The 21,586-nt window shown below is 39.8% G+C and overlaps 1 protein-coding gene across 2 annotated transcripts in view; it reads left to right on the top strand.

Annotated features, from left to right (window-relative positions):
• The first annotated feature begins 6,647 nt into the window (after positions 1-6,647).
• NFX1 (nuclear transcription factor, X-box binding 1) overlaps positions 6,648-21,586 on the top strand; it is a 75,466-nt gene continuing 60,527 nt past the window's right edge. For both annotated transcript variants that reach the window (XM_017654429.3, XM_017654428.3), the window contains exons 1-3: positions 6,648-6,781; positions 10,257-11,249; positions 21,018-21,176. In XM_017654429.3, coding sequence (XP_017509918.3) covers positions 6,757-6,781; positions 10,257-11,249; positions 21,018-21,176 — 1,177 coding nt within the window. In that variant the 5' untranslated portion in view covers positions 6,648-6,756. The remainder of the gene's footprint in view (positions 6,782-10,256; positions 11,250-21,017; positions 21,177-21,586) is intronic.

Below are 21,586 nucleotides of genomic sequence, written 5' to 3'. Positions count from 1 at the left end.
CTTAGTTGTGTCCTATTTAGTAATGCAAATGTCATGGTGTAGTTCAGGGAGAACTATGTTCTACAGAATTAGATAGTTTTTTCTTAAAAAGTCACTTTTTAAGCTGTCCTATATCTGAAAGTTACCATTTATTCCTCAAGAATCATGTCGTGCTATGAATATTTTCTCAAAGTCGGCAGACTGACAGCAAGGGGCATATAGAAACTTGATCTGAGAAGAAATTTGCTTCTCAATGTAGGCAAGATTATATCAAAGAATTGGACAGACCTTGGTGAAATACTTCCTGAATTAATTTTGTTTCCTGTTAATGGTATTGAGTGAGATTGAATAAATCAGACTCTGGTAAGTATTCTGTCACCTAATGTCACAGCTTGTTTAGGGCATGCAAGCAACTCTTGGGGTAGTTAATTGTCCCTAAAGAGAATGGAGTTCCCACTGTCAGTCAACTCAGGAAAGCCTTGGATAGAGAGGTAGGTAGGAAAGGATTTCTTCTACTCTCCAGGTTCAGAGTAGAGGGTTGTGAGCAGATTCCTGGAGATTTCCGTTGGTAAAGATTGAGTCAACGCCCTACCACACAAAGGACTTCCGGGCCTCAGCAGAGACTTGAGATCATGTTTGGGCTCCTAGGAGTGATTAATTTTAATGTCAATTATAAACTGTTCTCTACATTGGCCTTTGTAATTCTCAAGCCTTCGTTAAATGTTACACCATGGTCTTTGCTGTGCTTTCTTCTGGGTCTTAGAGATTTAAGGTCAAGTTTGGGCTCCTAGAAGCAATTAATTCTAATGTCAATTGTAAACGGCTCTCTACGTTGCCCACTGTAATCCTCAAGCCTTCATTAAGATTTTCTTTAATGTTACACCTTGGTCTTTGCTGGTCTTTGGGGAACTAACGGAGGTTCCAGTATCTGTGTTTTAGGTTCTAATATAAGATATTGTGTAAACCCTGCAAGTGCTGTCCCACAAAATTCCACAGCAGCAATGGTCTTGTGAAGAGGGCTGGCTTTGGGGACAAGCAAGCTTTGTGTTAATTTTTCACAAATATAATGAAATATTCCTAAGTGATTCCAATAAATGTTGAGTTGGGACAAGTTAAGAAGTCCAGTTTAATGGACTCCCCATTGACTGTAGGATTAGGCATTAAAAGGAAGTATTAACCCCAAGACTAAAGGGGTCAGAGACATCTTGGCTATATCTTTAATTTCTGGAAATCACAGGCAAAAACAAACTAACCAGGAAAGTGTATAGCAATCCAGGCCCATTTAAAGAAGGAAGAACAATCCCAAATGAATAGTCTAAAGTTACAATTATTGAAACTGGAAAAAGAACAAATGAGGCCCAAAGTCAGCAGAAATTGGGACATAATAAAGATCAGAGAAGAAATAAATAAAATTGAAAAGAATAAAGCAATAGAAAAAAAATCAATGAAACCAAGAGCTGGTTCTTTGAGAAAATAAACAAAATAGATAAGCCCCTAGCCAGACTTATTAAGAGAAAAAGAGAATCTACACACATCAACAGAATCAGAAATGAGAAAGGAAAAATCACGAAGGACCCCACAGAAATACAAAGAATTATTAGAGAATACTATGAAAACCTATATGCTAATAAGCTGGAAAACCTAGAAGAAATGGACAACTTTCTAGAAAAATACAACCGTCCAAGACTGACCAAGGAAGAAACAGAAAATCTAAACAGGCCAATTACTAGCAATGAAATTGAATTGGTAATCAAAAAACTACCCAAGAACAAAACCCCCAGGGCAAGATGGATTCACTGCTGAATTTTATCAGACATATAGAGAAGACATAATACCCAGTCTCCTTAAAGTTTTCCAAAAAATAGAAGAGGAGGGAAGACTTCCAAACTCATTCTATGAAGCCAGCATCACTCTAATAACAAAACCACGCAAAGACCCCACCAAAAAAGAAAATTACAGACCAATATACCTGATGAACATAGGTGTAAAAATACTCAACAAAATATTAGCAAACCGAAATTCAAAAATACATCAAAACGATCATCTATCATGATCAAGTGGGATTCATCCCAGGGATGCAAGGATGGTACAACATTTGAAAATCCATCAACATCATCCACTACATCAACAAAAAGAAAGACAAAAACCACATGATCATCTCTATAGATGCTGAAAAAGCATATGACAAAATTCAACATCCATTCATGATAAAAACTCTCAACAAAATGGCATAGAGCGCAAGTACCTCAACATAATAAAGGCCATATGTGACAAACCAACAGCCAACACCATACTTAACAGCGAGAAGCTGAAAGCTTTTCCTCTAAGATCAGGAACAAGACAGGGATGCACACTCTCCCCACTATTATGCAACATAGTACTGGAGGTCCTAACCACAGCAATCAGACAAAACAAAGCAATAAAAGGCATCCAGATTGGTAAAGAAGAAGTCAAACTGTCACTATTTGCAGATGATGTGATATTGTACATAAAAAACCCTAAAGACTCCACTACAAAACTACTAGAACTAATACCCGAATCCAGCAAAGTTGCAGGATACAAAATTAATACACAGAAATCTGTTGCTTTCCTATATGCTAATGATGAATTAGCAGAAAGAGAAATCAGGAAAACAATTCCATTCACAATTGCATCAAAAAGAATAAAATACCTAGGAATAAACCTAAGCAAGGAAGTGAAAGACCTATACTCTGAAAACTACAAGACACTCTTAAGAGAAATTAAACAGGACACTAACAAATTGAAACTCATCCCATGCTCTTGGCTAAGAAGAACTAATATTGTCAAAATGGCCATCCTGCCTAAAGCAGTTGCAGATTCAATGTGATCCCTATCAAAATACCAACTGCATTCTTCAACAAACTGGAACAAATAGTTTTAAAATTCATATGGAACCACAGAATACGCCAAATAGCTAAAGCAATCCTGAGAAGGAAGAATAAAGCAGGGAGATCTCGCTTCCCAACTTCAAGCTCTACTACAAAGCCACAGTAATCAAGACAATTTGGTACTGGCACAAGAACAGAGCCACAGACCAAAGGAACAGAATAGAGACTCCAAACATTAACCAAAATATATATGGTCAACTAATATTCGATAAAGGGGCCATGGACAAACAATGGGGAAATGACAGTCTCTTCAACAGATGGTGCTGGCAAATTAGACAGCTACATGTAAGAGAATGAAACTGGATCACTGTCTAACCCCATACACAAAAGTAAATTCAAAATGGATCAAAGACTTGAATATAAGTCATGAAACCATAAAACTCTTAGGAAAAAACAGGCAAAAATCTCTTAGACATAAACATGAGTGACCTCTTCTTGAACATATCTCCCCGGGCAAGGGAAACAAATGCAAAAATGAACAAATAGGACTATATCAATCTGAAAAGCTTCTGTACAGCAAAGGACACCATCAATAGAACAAAAAGGTATCCTACAGTATGGGAGAATATATTTGAAAATGACAGATCCGATAAAGGGTTGACATCCAAAATATATAAAGAGCTCATGCACCTCAACAAACAAAAAACAAATAATCCAATTAAAAAATGGGCAGAGGAGCTGAATAGACAGTTCTCTAAAGAAGAAATTCATATGGCCAACAGACACATGAAAAGATGCTCCACATCACTTGTCATCAGAGAAATGCAAATTAAAACCACAATGAGATATCATCTGACACCAGTAAGGATGGCTACCATCCAAAAGACAAACAACAACAAATGTTGGCGAGGTTGTAGAGAAAGGGGAACCCTCCTACACTGCTGGTGGGAATGTAAATTAGTTCAACCATTGTGGAAAGCAGTATGGAGGTTCCTCAAAATGCTCAAAATAGAAGTACCATTTGACCCAGGAATTCCACTTCTAGGAATTTACCCTAAGAATGCAGCACTCCAGTTTGAAAAAGACAGATGCACCCCTATGTTTATCGCTGCACTATTTACAATAGCCAAGATATGGAAGCAACCTAAATGTCCGTCAGTAGATGAATGGATAAAGAAGATGTGGTACACATACACAATGGAATATTACTCAGCACTATTTACAATAGCCAAGATATGGAAGCAACCTAAATGTCCATCAGTAGATGAATGGATAAAGAAGATGTGGTACACATACACAATGGAATATTACTCAGCCATAAGAAAAAAACAAATCCTACCATTCGCGACAACATGGATGGAGCTAGAGGGTATTATGCTCAGTGAAATAAGCGAGGCAGAGAAAGACAAGTACCAAATGATTTCACCCATATGTGGAGTATAAGAACAAAAGAAAACTGAAGGAACAAAACAGCAGCAGAATCACAGAACCCAAGAATGGACTAATAGTTACCAAAGGGAAAGGGACTGGGGAGGACAGGTGGGAAGGGAGGGATAAGGGCAGGAAGAAAAGAAAGGGGGCATTATGATTAGCATGTTTAGTGTTGGGGGGGGTCAGGGAGGGCTGTGCAACACAGAGAAGACAAGTAGTGATTTTACAGCATCTTACTATGTTGATGTACAGTGACTGTGAATGGGGATGTAGGGGGGACTTGGTGAAGGGGGGAGCCCAGTAAAATAATGTCCTTCATGTAATTGTAGTTTAATGATACCAAAAAAAAACATATATGGTAAATTAATATATGTTAAAGGAGCCATGGACATACAACGGGGAAATGACAGCCTCTTCAACAGCTGGTGTTGGCAAAACTGGACAGCTACATGCAAGAGAATGAAATTGGATCATTATCTAACCCCATACACAAAAGTAATTTCAAAATGGATCAAAGACCTGAATGTAAGTCATGAAACCATAAAACTCTTAGAAAAAAAAATAGGCAAAAATCTCTTGGACATAAACATGAGCAACTTATTCAAGAACACATCTCCATGGGTAAGGGCAACAAAAGCAAAAGTGAACAAGTGGGACTATATCAAGTTGAAAAGCTTCTGTACAGCAAAGGACACTACCAATAGAACAAAAAGTTATCCTACAGTATGGGAGAATATATTCATAAATGACATATCCAATAAAGGGTTGACATCCAAAATATATAAAGAGCTCATGCACCTCAACAAACAAAAGCAAATAATCTGATTAAAAAATGGGCAGAGGATCTGAACAGACACTTCACCAAAGAAGAAATTCAGATGGCCAACAGACACATGAAATAATGCCCCACATAGCTAATCATCAGAGAAATGCAAATTAAAACCACAATGAGATATCACCTCACACCAGTAAGGATCATCACCATCCAAAAGACAGACAACAACAAATATTGGCTAGGATGTAGAGAAAGGGGAACCCTCCTACACTGCTGGTGGGAATGTAAATTAGTTCAACCATTGTAGAAAGCAGTATGGAGGTTCCTCAAAAACGCAAAATAGAAATACCATTTGACCCAGGAATTCCACTTCTAGGAATTTACCCTAAGCATGCACCCCTATGTTTATAGCAGCACTATTTACAATAGCCAAGAAATGGAAGCAACCTAAGTGTCCATCAGTAGATGAATGGATAAAGAAGATGTGGTACATATACACAATGGAATATTATTCAGCCATAAGAAGAAAACAAATCCTACCATTTGCAATAACATGGATGGAGCTAGAGGGTATTATGCTCAGTGAAATAAGCCAGGCAGAAAAAGACAAGTATCGAATGATTTCACTCATCTGTGGAGTATAAGTACAAAGAAAAAAAACTGAAGGAACAAAATAGCAGCAGAATCACAGAACCCAAGAATGGACTAACAGTTACCAAAGGGAACGGGACTGGGGAGGATGGGTGGGAAGGGAGAGATAAGGGGAAAAAATGGGGTATTACTATTAGCAGACAATGTAGGGGAGGCATGGGGAGGGCTGTACAACACAGAGAAAACTAGTAATTCTATAGCATCTTACTACGCTGAGAGATGGTGACTGTAAATAGGGTATGTGGGGGGACTTGGTGATGGGGGGAGTCTAGTAAACACAATGTTCCCCATGTAATTGTAGATTAATGATAGAAAAAAAATACCTGGTACTTTCAAATTCTGCGTATCAGTGAGGCCTTTTCATAATTTATTGTCCACTTTTTTTCCCATTTAATTGCCTTTACCCAACCTGATTGGTAAAACAAAAAAAGAAAAAACTCCACCCACTAAACGTATGTACAGTACTTTAAAATTTACAGTGACTCCAAACTTTCCCTCTCCTGTTCACTGTCTATCTGTATTCGTTTTGCGGTCATCTGCCCGGTTCAAGTCTCTTACCACTTCTATGTATGGTTTATTCTAACTGATTTGTTAGAGCTTTTTCTATATTAGCGCTTTACCGTTTGTTTTGCAAATATTTTTTTCCGGATTGCCTTTTGACTACTAAGCTGTTTTTCTTTAAAACCCTAAGCCCGAACTATTCTAGGAAGAAGGTGATGTGTGAGCTGAAGACTCCTGATGAGCAGGTGAAGCTGTTTGGGTGGCAGGGCAAAAAGGGCACGATGGCGGGAACGCAGCTAACCTCGGAAAGAAACACCATTGCGCAAGAAGCCCTCGCCTCCGCCGATCTTGCCCAGCTCCGGTCTCTGTTCGCTTCCTTCAGCCCGGCGCCTGGCGCCTGGCGCGACTGTCTGACGTAACGGACGCCCTTGACTCTGCCACGCAACCTCCGTCGCCGTCTACCGGGTGCGTAGATACGAACACTGTCCCGGAGCCGGAAGTCTGGGGCACGTGACCGGGTGACAGCTCTCTGCTGGGCTGCCCGGCTCGGTTTAGGTGTTGCGGCACGGGATGGCGGAGGCGCCTCCTGTCTCAGGTACTGTCCTGGCCTGCGCGAGACTGGGCTCCTCTTGGGGAGCGGAAATTGGGTCAGTGACGAGTCTTAGAACCCCGGCCATTTATATCACGAGAGTTGCGCGTTAGTGGGCCATGAGTGTCGTGCTTACGGCGATCTCGATCATCCTCGATTGGGTCGTGAAGCCTGGCTGCTGGGTTTCCAAGGAGATTGGGTTTGTTCTGGCGCTCAGCGAGTCAATGTGGGTGTCCCGCTCGCCTCAAGGCTTCTCCCGGCCCTCTGGGGTAGCTACCGCACTCTACGCCGACAGGCGAGGGTAGGCCGGGTCAGTGCCGGTGACGGTAGCGGGCTCTCGACGCGTAGCGGGCCTGCGCGCTGTGCTTAAGGTGTATTCCTGCGTCGCCGAGCGCCCCTGTTTTTCTAGCTCAGTCGGCGGTAAACTTGCAGTGTGACTGTTTCCTCATTTGCCATTTGGTAGTAAGTAAGTTAATTCCTGTGAAGGCTCCCACCCTGTAGTGTACCCGTTCCATAATTGTTAGCTCACTTCCACTTCCCGAAGTTGTTTCTGTGTATAAAGACAGCCTCATTTGTCTGTTAACATAACATCTACTTCCATGTCCTTGAGAGTGTACTGTAGACTGTTCTCCATATTTTTTGGATAGCGCCTAAAAGGAATACTTTGCGTCACGACATCAGTGCACACATACAAAATATAAAAGTGAACCAGAAGTTTTAGGAGGCAGTGGTTTTCCTTACTATCAGTAGGACACTATAGTGTCTCTTTCGTTTGAAAAAAATACTTGTCACAACCTACTACATTGATCTGATTACAGGACCCACTCTTTCTAAAAAAAACAGGGTGGCAGTTTGCCACAGAACTCCCAGTTCTGCTACCTACCAGCTGTTGGAGCACCAAGAAGAATATTTATGTATTTGTGTACTGGGTGGCAGGTAAAATGTGTTTATTACTTTGCGTCTTGGTGAAAAAAAATGTTGGAAGACATGCTGCTTTAGTGTATTCTAGTCCTGATTTAGGTATTAAATCATCTTGGGAGGAGGGAACATTTTAAGGCTGATGTTTTCTTATTCTGCCACTCATTCTTTTCCTAGATCCCCTAATTGGGTCCATTGATCTTCCCAACCTCCGGCTCATTTGTGGCCCATTTCTACACCCTGCAATGTTTGAAACATAATTGGGTGGGGCTACTTGTGCGTCATAGTTTTAGCCTCTTGTGCTGTGCCTGGGTAACAACCTCTTTCCCATCTACTATGGTAAAGTCCCCTAGTCCAAAGACCTCCCACTCCCTGTCATGTGCCTTAGTTTGCTTTTGCCTTAGTTCCTATTCCATGTTCTTATTTCATCATCTCTAGTCCCCATCTTCAACCCACTCAAGGTTTCATTCTCTTGCCTGCTCCTGTCCTAGGGGGTATCTTTCTGCCCATGGGCACTCTCCAGTGCCAGCTTCCTTTCTGGACTTCATAATCTGCTGTTGGATTTCCCCTTACTCTGCCCAACCTACCTGTTGGACACCCTCCGTGTTGCTGTGTTATTTTGGATCTACGGTACCACATATACTATAGCAAGACTTAGTGATGAGATATCCTATTTACTGAGTAACAACTACTTAAAATAGTGAGAGAGAAAAAATATTTCAGATCTTAGTGTTTGAGGTCCAGTTTGCTCATTTATACCCTTTTTCTATTCCTCGTGTATTAAGGGTCTTCCTAAAGGTTTTGCCTACTACCTGTCTAGTGGAACATTTACTTTATGTGAATAACCCTCTCTGGCCTCTACAATTGCATCAACTCATTGCTTAACACAAAACACCCTCTTCCCATCCTTTACGAGCTAGTTCTGGACATCTTTTTTTCATCTTTTATTTCTGCCCCTCTCTCCAACCTTGTTACTTCAAGCAGGAGAGGACTAGCACAATACCCACTTGGTCTAATCTACCCATTCTCATCTTTATGTTATCTCTTATGTTTCCAGACGACCATCTCTGCCACCTTCTTTCTGAATTTTTTAAATATTCTTGACATTTGTAAGGCTCTCCACCCCCTCCCAGAATTCTTCTGTTGGAAAGCTTTCAGGACAAATCCTGGATTGAAGTGAAAATTGACCCTATGACTTTATGATCTTATTCAGTTCCTAAGTATATGTTTCTGTGGCTCCTGCTGCTCAACCTCTGAAAGTGTAGCCTAGTGTAAGAGCTTGGTCTCTATGCCCACATAGCCTGCAGTAGAACCCTGAATCTGCTTTGGAATACCCTGTAGCTAACTTACTCTCTGTGTCTTGCTTTTCTCACCAGGAATGTAAGGATTAAATGAATTAACACATGCAAAGTGCTTAGTGTAGTGCCTGGCATGTGTTAAATACCTAATAAATGTTAGGGCTTATTATTAAACCTGAAACCCCTAGGCTTTACCCTGAACCCATCTGTTGTCAGGTCTGTGTGTTTCAGATAGTCTGTAGTCCTAACAACAATGATACAGCACCATTTTAGCCACTTTATACATGTTACCAACTTGCCTTACTCTTCATTGAAACTCTTTGATATAGGGATTGTTATTCTCTCCATTCTATATAAGAAAACTGTGATTAAGTATTTGCATAAAGACACAGTAAGTGATGGGCAGGGACTTAAACCCATGTCTTCCAAGCCCTGTCTATTCATAGTGTATTCTATATGCTACACGTAGTTCTGGCTTTGGTACTAACTAGTTTTGCATCTTTAGGCAAATCATTTCTCCTTTGGGCTTCAGGGACTGAGTTGACTATATAAAGAAGCATTGGGGGTAGGGGGAAATGACTGGGCTGAAGGGGCATATGCTTAATTTTTGAGGCTTTGGGATTAAGGACCATAGTATGTGATAATTATGGAAATTATAAAATACATTCCTGAGAGAAGGAGATGGTAACTAATGTGTTCACTGTGCTAAGTACTATCTATATGAAATCCAACTTCAATTTCACAATAACCCTTTGAAATTGTATTGTCATCTTTTGTCATGGATGAGGAATCTTAAGGCTAAAAGCAATCAGGTGATTGCTATGATCCCTAAGTTCATACCATAAGATGGTAAGATGGTATGATTTGGGCTGACTCCAGAGCCTGTTTACTTGATATTACACAATGTTAACCCTAGAGTTTTGAAAGACCATGTGGAACCTGCTGGTTGATGTCTCACCTCTGAACTGTTTACTGACCTTAAATTTTTTGATAAATGTATGTGTAAATAATGCCTGATGGCCCAGGTGAGCACTTTTACATAGTAATTCTCAGCAGTGGCTATGAATGAGGCTGGTGGACATGGGATGATAAGTCTTCCACCAGCACCTTGAACCGATTACCTTCACAGGAAAAATAGTCTTAGTAAAGCCTATTTTATACAAACTCCTTAGGAAAATAACTTATGGTTATAGCTTAGAGTCTTCTGGACTTTATGAGTAACTGAGTAATTTCTTTACTGGCATGTTTTATTTCTTATGCCCTAGGTACTTTTAAACTCAATACGGATCCTGCTGAGTTCATTCCTCAGGAGAGAAAGAATTCTGGTCTAAACTGTGGGAGTCAAAGGAGACTAGATTCTAATAGGATTGATAGAAGGAATTACAGTTCATCACCTCCCTGTCATCTTTTCCGGCAAGTCCCTTATGATGACATCTCTGCTGTTCATCAGCACAGGTATCATCCTTCAGGAAGCAAACCTAAGAGTCAACAGACTTCTTTCCAATTTTCTACTTCTAATAAACCACTCAAGAGCCATGGCCTTCAGAATCAACCTTGGCAGAAATTGAGGAGTGAAAAGCAACATGTCAGAGTCAAGAGAGTACAAAATCTCATTGACCAGACCACCTCAGATGCAGCTGGCTTAGAAAGCATAATCAGATCAGAGAGTGGGACAGACCCCAGGGAACAGAGCCTTTCTGAAAGTGAAAAGGAAGTTGGCGCAGATCCTAGGGGAGCAAAACCCAAAAAAGCAACCTATAGCTATGGTAGAGGACCAAAAGTCAAAGGGAAACTTAAATGTGAGTGGGGTAACAGAATGACTCCAAAGCCTGAGGATGCTGTGTCTGAAAACAACAAACCCATGGGGGTTATCCACTCTGATTCTTCAGATACATCCTGTAGAAAAGGAATAGCAGATGGGTCTGGGATGAGACGCAGTGAGCAGAGAAGGTACCCACAGAAAAGGCCTCCGTGGGAAGTAGAGGGGGCCAGGCCACGACCAGGCAGGAATCCACCAAGACAGGAAGGCCGACATGCAAATGCAGGACCCAGAAGCAACATGGCCCCCATCCCAAAGGATAATCTTAAGGAAAGACCAACAAAATCTGCCTGTGACAGTGGGACCTTGGCAGTCATCAACAAGTCTTCGCGAAGGGTTGACCCAGAGAAATGCCCTGAAAGGAGGCAGGATCCTCAAGTAGCATCTTTTCCCCGAGGCAGACAGAACCACATGCTGAAGAATGTGGCAACGCACACAGGTAAATCTACCTAAATAGATGGAAGTGTTTGTTTTTATTTTTTTGTTCTTATTTTTGAATAGATAATAATTTTACACAATTTAGGAATCAGAGGGTATAAAAAGATATACAGTGAAGAGTCTCTATCCTTATTTACCATCTGCCTCCCTGTTTCCCTCCTCAGTATGTAACCACTTACTCAGTTTTTATATTTCATAAGCACATACAAGTAAGGAATTTTTTTCTTAACAAAGAATTTAGTTAGGGTTTTTAGAAATGTGGGTGTAGTTGGTACAGTGCTTATTGAATTGTGAAAGCACAAGTAGGAGACGGTAACATCTCCACTGTGCCTTCTGGTTCCAGCTTGCATTATCTTTAGTCTGCTCATATGCAAGAGTTCCTGACTAATTTTGCTATCTCAGTTACTCTGTTTCAGTGCATCCCTTACAGTAGCGTCAGAGAGTGATCTTTCTAAAACACATATTGCACTGTGTGACTTGCCTGCTTAATTCTATTCACATTTTCTCATCACCTACACGTTCTGGTTTCTGTCTTACCTGACAACCCCGTTTTCTGCTGCCTCAGCCCCCACCATATTTTGTTCCCTGGACTCTATACCATTTCAGCTTTCCACACTGTTGCATATTTGGCTCCCTCTGTCTAGAATGTCTGCCACTCACCTCACTTGTGAATTCTTACTTATTTTTCAAAAGCTGGTTTTGTCACATGTCCAAGAAACCTTTGCTCATCTCTACACTAGCATTAATCTTTTCCAGCCCTGCAATAGGTCCTTTTCTGACACATATACATGCTTCTGTTACAGCTCTTACCACTGGAAAGTATCATTTGTTTATGGTTCAGTGCCCTCCACTAGTGTGTAAGTTCCTTGAAAGCAAAGACTTGTATGTTGCCTTTTATTTCTAACACAGCTCTTAGACTATAGTAGGTACTCAGCTCTGACTGTTAGAAAGTTCTTCCTTAAATTGAACTGAGAACTTATTTCCTATAAATGCTTTCAAATCCTTGGTTCAAGTTTTGTCCTCTGGAGCAGCACAGAAGCTGGTCCATCTCCTCATAGTTTCTCTCCCCTCATTGCAAATCTGCTTTCTGCAGTATTTGGAGATATATTCGTCTCGCCCTGAGCATATATTTCATCTAGGCTAAATAGCTTTATTCCTCTAGTTCTTCCTCCAGGACAATTCACCATTCTGGTTTCCCTCCAGTGTAATGTGATGTACAGCCTAATCCAGGAAGCCACCACCTGCGTGGTCCTGTTCTTATTCTGGCCTATAGTTCTTATATTTCTCATTTGCTTCACCAGGCAGTCCTTCCTTTTGGACCTCAACTTGTATGTGAACCGAGGCAATGTTTTACCAGAGTTGCTTTTGAATTCTTAAGGCTAGTTAATAATTTCCTATTGCTCCATAACAAATTACCACAAATGTAGTGGTTTAAGATGACACACATTTATTATGTCACAGTTTCTGTGGGTCAGGAGTCTGGGTACAAGTTAGCTGAGTTCTCTACTCAGGGTATCACAGCACTGAAATTTGGCCAAGGAGGCAATCTCATCTGAGGTGTGGGGCGCTCTTTCAAGCTTACTGGTTGTTGAAAGGATTTATGTTCTTATGTAGGACTGAGGTCCTCATTTTCTTGCTGGCTGTTGGCTGGAGGGGTCACTCTCAGCTCTTAGGGGCCACCAGTAATTCTCCAGCACATGGCCCTCTCCAAAGCATGATAGTTTGCTTCTTCAAGGCCTACCAGAAAGCATCTGCTACAGTTTCTCCAAATTTCTTTGATTTCTCCCTTTTAAAAGGGTTCACCTGATTAGATCAGGCCCACTGCATATGTAAGGGGAGGAGATTATCCAGGTCACGTACACTAGAGTGTAGAACATCTTAAAAGTTCTTCCTAGCATATCTTTCTTGGCCTCCCATCCCTACATATTCTTGAGAACACCTTATTCATATTGAATACATACGATGTGCCAAGCACCATTCTAGGTACTGTGCATGTTACACTGGTGGAATTTACATTCTGGTAGGGAATACAGGCAGAAAGCACTTAAATATTTAATACACCAGATGGTGATAAGGGCTGAAAAGAAATACAAAGCAGCTAGGAGGACAAATAACAGGCACTAGTTCAGATAGGTTGGTGTCTTTGATGAGACATTTGAACAGAGACCAGAAGAAAGTGCAGAAGCTCACCATGTGGCTCTCTGGAGAAGAGCATTCCAGACAGAGGGAGAAGCAAGTTTAGATTGGGGTGGGAGTATGTATTGTGAGCAGTGCAGAGTGGGAAGCAGAGAAGTCAGAGAAATCTCAGGGATGGATCATGTGTGACTCTTAATTTAGTTCTGAGTAAGAAGATTAGAAGCAGCTGGAAGGTTTTGGGAAAAGGGAATGATCTTACTAACATTCTAACATGATGACTTGATCACTCAGCCTGCTGTGTGGAGAAGAGGCTCTAAGGAAGAAGGGAACAAGTTAGGAGGCTATTGAAGTAATTCAGGTAGTTGATGTTGGAGAATTTGACTTGGGTAGGTGTGTTGGGAGAGGTGAAAATCAGTTAGACTTTGGATGTATTTGAAAGGGAAAACTGGCAGGATCTGCAGAGACTTGATGTTGGATACAAGAGAGTGAGAGGAGTTGGGTTATTTGTAGGCTTGAGCAACACAGAAGAATAGAATTGTCATTTATTGAAGTGATGAAGCCTGGGAAAGGAAGAGGTGTTGTTTGTTTTTAAAACTTTTCAGTTTGGAATAATTTTAGATTTACAGGAAAGTTGTAAAGGTAGTACAGAGAGTTCCCATATAGCCTTCACCCAGCTTCCTCTAATGGTAACACCTTGTATAATCAAATAAGGTCCTTTGTCAAAACCAAGAAATCAACACATGTAACAGTATTAACTAAATTGAAGACTTTATTTGGATTTCGTCAGTTTTTCTACTAACATCCTTTTTCTGTTGTAGAATCCAATCCAGGACACCACATTACTTTTAGTCATCATATCTTCTTAATCTCCTTCAATCTGTGACAGTTTCTTAGTCTTTCCTTGTTGAAAAAAGGTGTTTTTGCATATATTTTGTTCAGGAAAGGAAGAATTTGGTTAAATTTGTTAAATTTAGTTGCCTATGAGACTTCCAAATGGATATGTTAAGTAGGGAATTGGATATAGAATTCAGGGAAGAGATCTACAGACTTAAATTTGGGGTTGTCTGCACATACCTGGTGTTAATGGACTAGAGGAGGTCACCTAAGATGCAAGTGTAGTTAGAGAAGAAAAATTTGAGGATGGAACCTCCCTATAACTCAGGGTTTCAAGGTTGGAAGCTGGCAATCCAGCACAGGAGGTGGAGAATGAATAGCAGTTGAACTAGAGAGTGGACCATATTCTGAAAGCCAAATTAAAAAATAATTCAATAATTTAATAATTCAAATTAAAAAATAAATCACTTGTGCCAAATGCTATTGATAGGTCCAGAAAGATGTCATCTGTATATTAACTACTCAGTAATGTGAAAGTTACTGGTCTTGATAAGAGCAGTTTTGGTAGAGTAGTGGAGATGAAACCTTGATTGGAATGGAAAGAGAATCATCCCAAATGTGGGTATCCATGGCTATTTGAGAGTGGTTTTTGCTTACTCTCATTCTGTACTGAGAAAAACTAGCATTGCTCCTGTTCTCTCAGACTAGCTGGATCCCTCATATTGTGGTAACAAAATCCTCTATATCCTTAATATGTTTCTGCTATGCTCCTGCTTTTAATTAACTCATGACCTCTAAGTTCATCACTTTCTTTGCAGCTTCCTTACATCACTTTCCTTGAGAACCTACTCTTTTTCTTTATCCTACTTACCTTAATTTCCAGAGGATGGGAACAGCAAAATTCTTTCCTTTCCGTTGTCATTTCTAAACCATTATTCTTCTACCTTTGTATCAAAGTCCCTGCTCCTTTGAACCTAATGCTACATTACCTTTAGCTACATCACCCTCCACATCTCTTTATCTTTGTCATCTGTTAGCCTTCCAATCTCACAGGCCCTGTCCTCATTTATTAATGCATATAACCTATATCTCTTCTACCCCAGTGGCTCTCAAAGTTCATCCCAGACCAGTTGCCACCAGCAACACAGGGGAACTTGCTAGAAGAGCACATTCTTGGGCTTCACCTCAGACTTACTAGGCAGAAATTCTGGGAGTGAGGCCTAGCAATCTTTTAACAGGTCTCCAGGTGACTCTAATGCATGCTCAAATTTGAGATCTAATTTACCACAAATCCTACTGTTAGGCTGGGTGATTTTAGCGATCATACAGTTGTGCTGTCCTCAAGTGCTTTGATCTTCTCAACTACAGTAACTTCTTCATTCCACCTCCACACCCACCACCAAGGAGATAACCCTGGGGATGTCCCATGTCTGATATCTTAAAGTCTTATGTTCCACTTTTAGACCATAACCTCCTGTCCCACTGGCTCTCTCAGTCTCTTTCACCCATTACTGTTTTTGTCAGCCTTCTACCCTTCTTCATTCCCTCTGAAGGCTTAGCTTTGTTGTAGGTCATTTGAAGTATTATCCTTCTGCTACGCCATGTGGCAGGTTCCTAGCCCTGGATTGATACTGTGGCTTAACCATTGCTGTTGCATCTGGGTAACAGAATGCTGTTCCAGGAAATCATATGATAGTACAGATTTGGAGCTGCTGTAAATTCACTCACCTTCTCAGGGAAGCCTCCCTGAACACCCTATTTAAATATAAAATCTCCCTCACTATCAGCATTCCCTATCTTCCTTTCCTTGTTTATTTTTCTCTGTAGCATGTATCTCTATTTGATGATGCTACTCATTTTCATTTTGTTATTTATTACCTACCTTCCCCCACTAGATAATAAGCTTCCTGAGGGCAGGAGATTTTTGTCTGTTCTGTTCACTGTGTATCCTTAGGTCTAAAGAGTACCTGGTATGAGGTAGCTTCTCAGCAACTATTTTTGAATAGTGATCTCTAATGTAGGTTGGCTTTCAGCACTGCCCATTTCCCATTATGTGAACTTGGTCAGCTCTCCTTTCTGATTTCATCTAAGCCTACTCCAAGCCTTTTCTATTCTTATTGAAATCTTCCTAACATCTCCCTCAATCTCAGCAGACCTCCTACTTCACAGAGAAAGGGGAGATCATCAGGCATAATTTGCTCAACTTTTTTGCTCTCTTTATACAAACTAAGAGACATCTGTGCCTATCCTTCTTTTCTTTCAGTCTGAGATCTCCTTTATTTCCTTCCTTCAACCTTGTCACATCTACTATTTCAAGTTCTCAGCCTGAAACTCTTGCCAACTCTGTTCTACCATCCAAAAGAAAGACTTCCCGTTACGTGTCCTCCCAATAGTGTTTCTCTTCTTTCCATTCCAGTCTAATCAAGAGTCTTCCACTATGTTTCCTTTTCCATATTTTGATTCACTTCTCAGTCCTGCCTTCATTACTACTTGACTCAGAGAGCTATTGGTAAGGTCATGAGTGGCTTCCTATTTTCCACTTCCAGTGGACCGATGTATTCCAGTCATTATTCTAGACTTACCTTGGAGTTTGATGCAAAGGAGTCATTTTTGAAATGTAACTTCCTTGACTCTTTTGATACCACACACTTCTGATGCTCTTTGTTCTCCTTGACTATTCCAGCTTGTGTCCTTCAAGTTTGTCTTCCTCTACCTCTTTCCTAAACATTGGTGTTTCTAGGGCTTTATCTCAGCCCTCTGTTCTTACTTGATAAGGTCTCATTGGAAATTACAACCAGGTCCATACTTTGAAATACCAGCACGGCCTCTCTGCTGTGCTGAGTTCTACATCTTTACCTCCAGCACCTAAGCTCTGCCACAAGTTTTAATAAATACTCACATAAATAAATATGGTGGCTGACATAGGCTCCAGACTCAGCAATACCATCTTGAACATTTTGACCATGCTTATATTGTATTAGCTTTTTAAAAACAGCTGCCTTACCTTTAATAAGGTAACTTAGTAAAGTTATTTTAGTAGGTAACTTATCTTTGGTCTAGATTTAATCATCTAGATTTAATCATCTTTAACCTTTTGTCTATTTTCTTACAGAATTTTTAATGCTCAGTTTTACATACTTGAAATCATGTAATATTAAAATTTATCTTTTTTTGCTTACTATAATGTAGAATATTGCACTCATTAAATCTTTGTAGACCTTATTTTAAATTAATATAATGTCATACATTAGATATGTACATTAATATTTAAACATCCTCCCATTTGTTTTGTTTATTCTTTATTTTTTTCTTTGCTGGTATTTCAAATTCCAAATAGTTTCTTTTATCGCCGTATGCTTTTAGTATACATCTGTTTTTAAAAATGGCCATTCTCTTACATAATCACAGTGTCATTATTGCACTTAACAAAATTAGCAATAATTCCTTGAAGTCATCTAATACCCAGTTCAGTACCACAATTTAATTTCCCTGATTGTCTCAAAAAAGTCTGGATTTCTCAAATAAGGACTGTTTTGGGTTTTTTGGTTTTTAAAATATAGTTATTTATTGGTGTATCTGAAAAGTTTAGAGGCAGTTAACACTTCAGTCAGGTCTCTTTCAATTACTTCGGTGGGTCTTCACTCTCTTTACTGACATGCTGTCAAAGTAGAAGTACAGAGTAGACACAGTCACGACTGAAAGATGATAAAAAGCCTTATTGTGAATGGGCCAGGGATTTAAGAGCTAGTGGTCAGAACAGGGCTGGCACCCAACATGGGCAGCAGTCATGGACTTGAAATGTGATAGTTTACCAGCACAGAACTATTCCAGGACCATACTGTATCTTACATATGTTATACATGTTTTGATAAAACTAAAGTATTGTTGGTGAAAGAATTATACTGTTTCTCTTTCTGAGATCTTTCTGGAATCTTTTGCTATATTTTCATTGATTCATGAAACAGCTATTATTGAGTGCCAGTATGTTCCAGGCATCACTAGGTAAAAATCTCTGTCCTCACACAGTGTACATTTTATTTTGTATAGAGTTAGCAAATTAACAAGATAAAATAAGTAAAATATATGATGTATTAGATAGGGTGGAGAAAAATACAGTATGGAAAAGAGATAGGGAATGTTGAGGGAATGGGTTGCAATTGTTTTAAAGTGTGGCCAGAGTCTGCCTCATTGAGAAGATCACATTTTGAATAAACATATGAAGGGAGCAATGGACCAAGCTGTGCAGATGTCTAGGGAAAAGTATTCTAGGCAGAGGGAGGAGGAGATTGTCAAGACCATCAGGCAGGAATCTGTCTGCCAGTTTGGGGAAGGAAGGTGGCCAGTTTGGTGTTGGTAGTGACCTAGGGAAAGAGGAAAAGCAGGTGAGGACTGGGAGGTGGTGAAGACCATTGTAAGGACTTTTGCTTTTACAAGTATGTGATGAAGGAACCATTGGCAAGTTCTGATCAGAAGGGTGGCATCTAATTTGCACTTTACTAGGCTCCCTCTGGCTGCTTTGTTGAGGACAGGCTGAAGTAAGGCAAGGGCAAAAGTGGTAAGAACAGTTAGGAGGCCATTGTAATACTCAGGTGGGTGGAGAGTGGCTTAGACCAGAGTAATAGCAGCAAAGGTTGGATTCTGGATATATTTGGAAGGTAGAGCCAGCAGCATTTGCTGACATATTGAACATGGGATGTGAGGCAGCCTTTGGAAAGGGTTTAGCAACGATTTGTGGGTTATTCAAAGTTGGCAGCTGTCAACACATCACTATCTGTGTGTGTCCTTGTTTCACAGTGACTGGATTTAGGAGCATCATATATAAAACAATTACTACTTAGTAACAAACCATAAACTTATTAAGAGAAACAGTAAAGTGAAAATGACAGTCTTCATGGTAAAAATCAAAACAACAGTCAATTATAATGTTCTCAGTATTTTCCATACATCACTTTCCTGTGCCCTTCTCAGTTACATTCTGAAATGGTCAATAGGCATTTTCTATAAAATTCACCCCAGGTATAATTTTCACAGATGATATCTCTGCCCCAGTCAGCCTCTTGTATATAAATGGCTCAAACTTAATCTCATTCCCTAGTGAGCTCTCTCTTACCTAACTTACCTCACCAGAATGTTCTACATGTGCCTTACTAACTGGAAGGAAATATAATTAACTTTGTCATCCAGACATGTTACCCTGCATGTTAACCTATACAGGATAGGGCATCCCTACTTTATTTTTTTAAGGTATCATTGATATACACTCTTGTGAATTTTCACATGAAAAACATTGTGGTTACTAAACTCACCCAAATTATCAAGTCCCCTCCATACCCCATTGAAGTCACTGTCCATCAGTGTAGTAAGAAGGGCATCCCTACTTTTAAGAAAGAATCTAAGTCTGGTTCTTCAGTTTTTACAATAGAATTCAGTGTTATGATGTGTTCGTCTGTTACCTAAAACAGGTAGAGGTCCCTATAATTAGCCACACAAAGTATCTTTATTCCAGGCTTTCCCCAGAGGGAAAGAGCTTACCCAGGAACTTTACTGAAGCCTGAAATTTTCAATAGAGGGAGGTTATGGAACAGACTAGATGATACTCATTTATTCTTTCATTCATTTGCTACGTATTTACTGAGCACCTGGTATATGCCAGGCACAGAACACAATACAGTGAGCAAGGCTGACAAGGCCCAGGCCCTGCCTTACAGAGGTTAAGTCTTGGTGTTCCATATTTATTTTGATATTAAATTGGACAAACTGAAAATAAACTTGGGAGAGCTAATATGGAATAATTAAATTGTGACCCTTTGAGTCAGATAGCAATGAGTTTGATTTTTATTTTTAAAATTTCTGATTTTGTGACCTTGGGTAAGTGACAATCACTATGAACCTCAGTTTCTTCAACTATAAAGTGGTACTCAATTATAGCCTTGTTAAGAGAATTAGATAGATGTAAAGTGCTTTGACACAGCACTTGGCATGGTATATTTAAAGTTAGTTATATTATTCTTATAGCCTATTAGGACCTGGTTGCAAATAAAATAGTACTGTGAAATAAATGCTAAAAGTACAGACTCAAATACTTACACATATACTCATCTCCTAGAGTACCTGGCTATAGTGGGATCTAAAAGGACCTTGCCAAGATCATGTTTGAGGAAAAAAGTCCTGAAATGGGTGGGTGAAGGTGTTGAGGAATAAATCTGAGATGATTGTTATTATGCTATACATTGGTGTCTCTCACTGGAACCAGAGTGTATCTCTTGCGGTCTAGTAACCCTACCACGGGGCTTGTGATAGGTCCCAAACCTATCTTTGTTGAGTGAATCAAGTTTCAAAACAACTACTAGAACCATCTCACCACCATGGTTTGTTGGAGCCTTCCCAGGCTTAGGTTTCTTGTAGTTCACAAACCTCTCCCTACCCTCCTACCCTAAATCCATGGAGGTAGATTAGAGCCCCCAGATTCAGAGAGGGCAAGGCAAGGTGCAAAAATGCATTGCTCTTATGAATGCTCAAGCTGTTTTGAGGGGCATTTGGTTACTCTGGTCAGTTCCTTGGCAGTTTCTTGAAAGTTTCCACAATTGTGGGATTCCCTACCTGAATGTCTACTTAGTAAGCCCTCTCCCTCAGCATATTCCTGCCTCTTCTTGGCCTCAAACTCTAAACATCCACCTTACTCAAAATCAGACAACCCTTAAAATCTGTTTGGATTATTTTCTCAAATGACTTGCTGATCCTTTGTTGACTAAAAAATGTTTTCCTGTGTTTGAGTTTATCTGTTTTGTTTTTTAAACAGGTTCTCTAATTGAACAGCTAACTACAGAAAAATATGAGTGCATGGTATGCTGTGAATTGGTTTGTGTCACTGCCCCAGTGTGGAGTTGTCAGAGCTGTTATCATGTGTTTCACTTGAACTGCATAAAGAAATGGGCAAGGTCTCCAGCATCTCAAGCAGGTCAGTGATTTCTTCTGAATAGTTATTCTCACCCATTTGATATGTTCAAGTTTTAAAATCAGCTTTAAAAATACCATTTAATTCCTCTTGGATATTTTATCTGCAGAGAGAGTATATGCCTTGATCACATCTTACAGATGACCAGTATTAAGCTGTAGATCTTAAATAAGCCAGCTAACATAACATTAATAAAATATATTAGGATATAACAAAATCAGTTACTTTTACTGAAACTGGTAGCTTTTATCCAAGCATCAACTATAGAAAACATTTCTTACATGACTTTCTTCAGCAAATTCATAGAGAGCAATTTTTTAATTTACCCTTAGGATGTTGAAGTTGCTTTGGCTTTAACACATCTTCTCCATAATATTAGGAGATGTTTCCCTCAAATTTACTAGTATTTTATT

The sequence above is a fragment of the Manis javanica genome, chromosome 2, assembly GCF_040802235.1.
Source record: "Manis javanica isolate MJ-LG chromosome 2, MJ_LKY, whole genome shotgun sequence".
NCBI lineage: Eukaryota > Metazoa > Chordata > Mammalia > Pholidota > Manidae > Manis > Manis javanica.
This window is presented reverse-complemented; position numbering and strand designations above follow the sequence as displayed.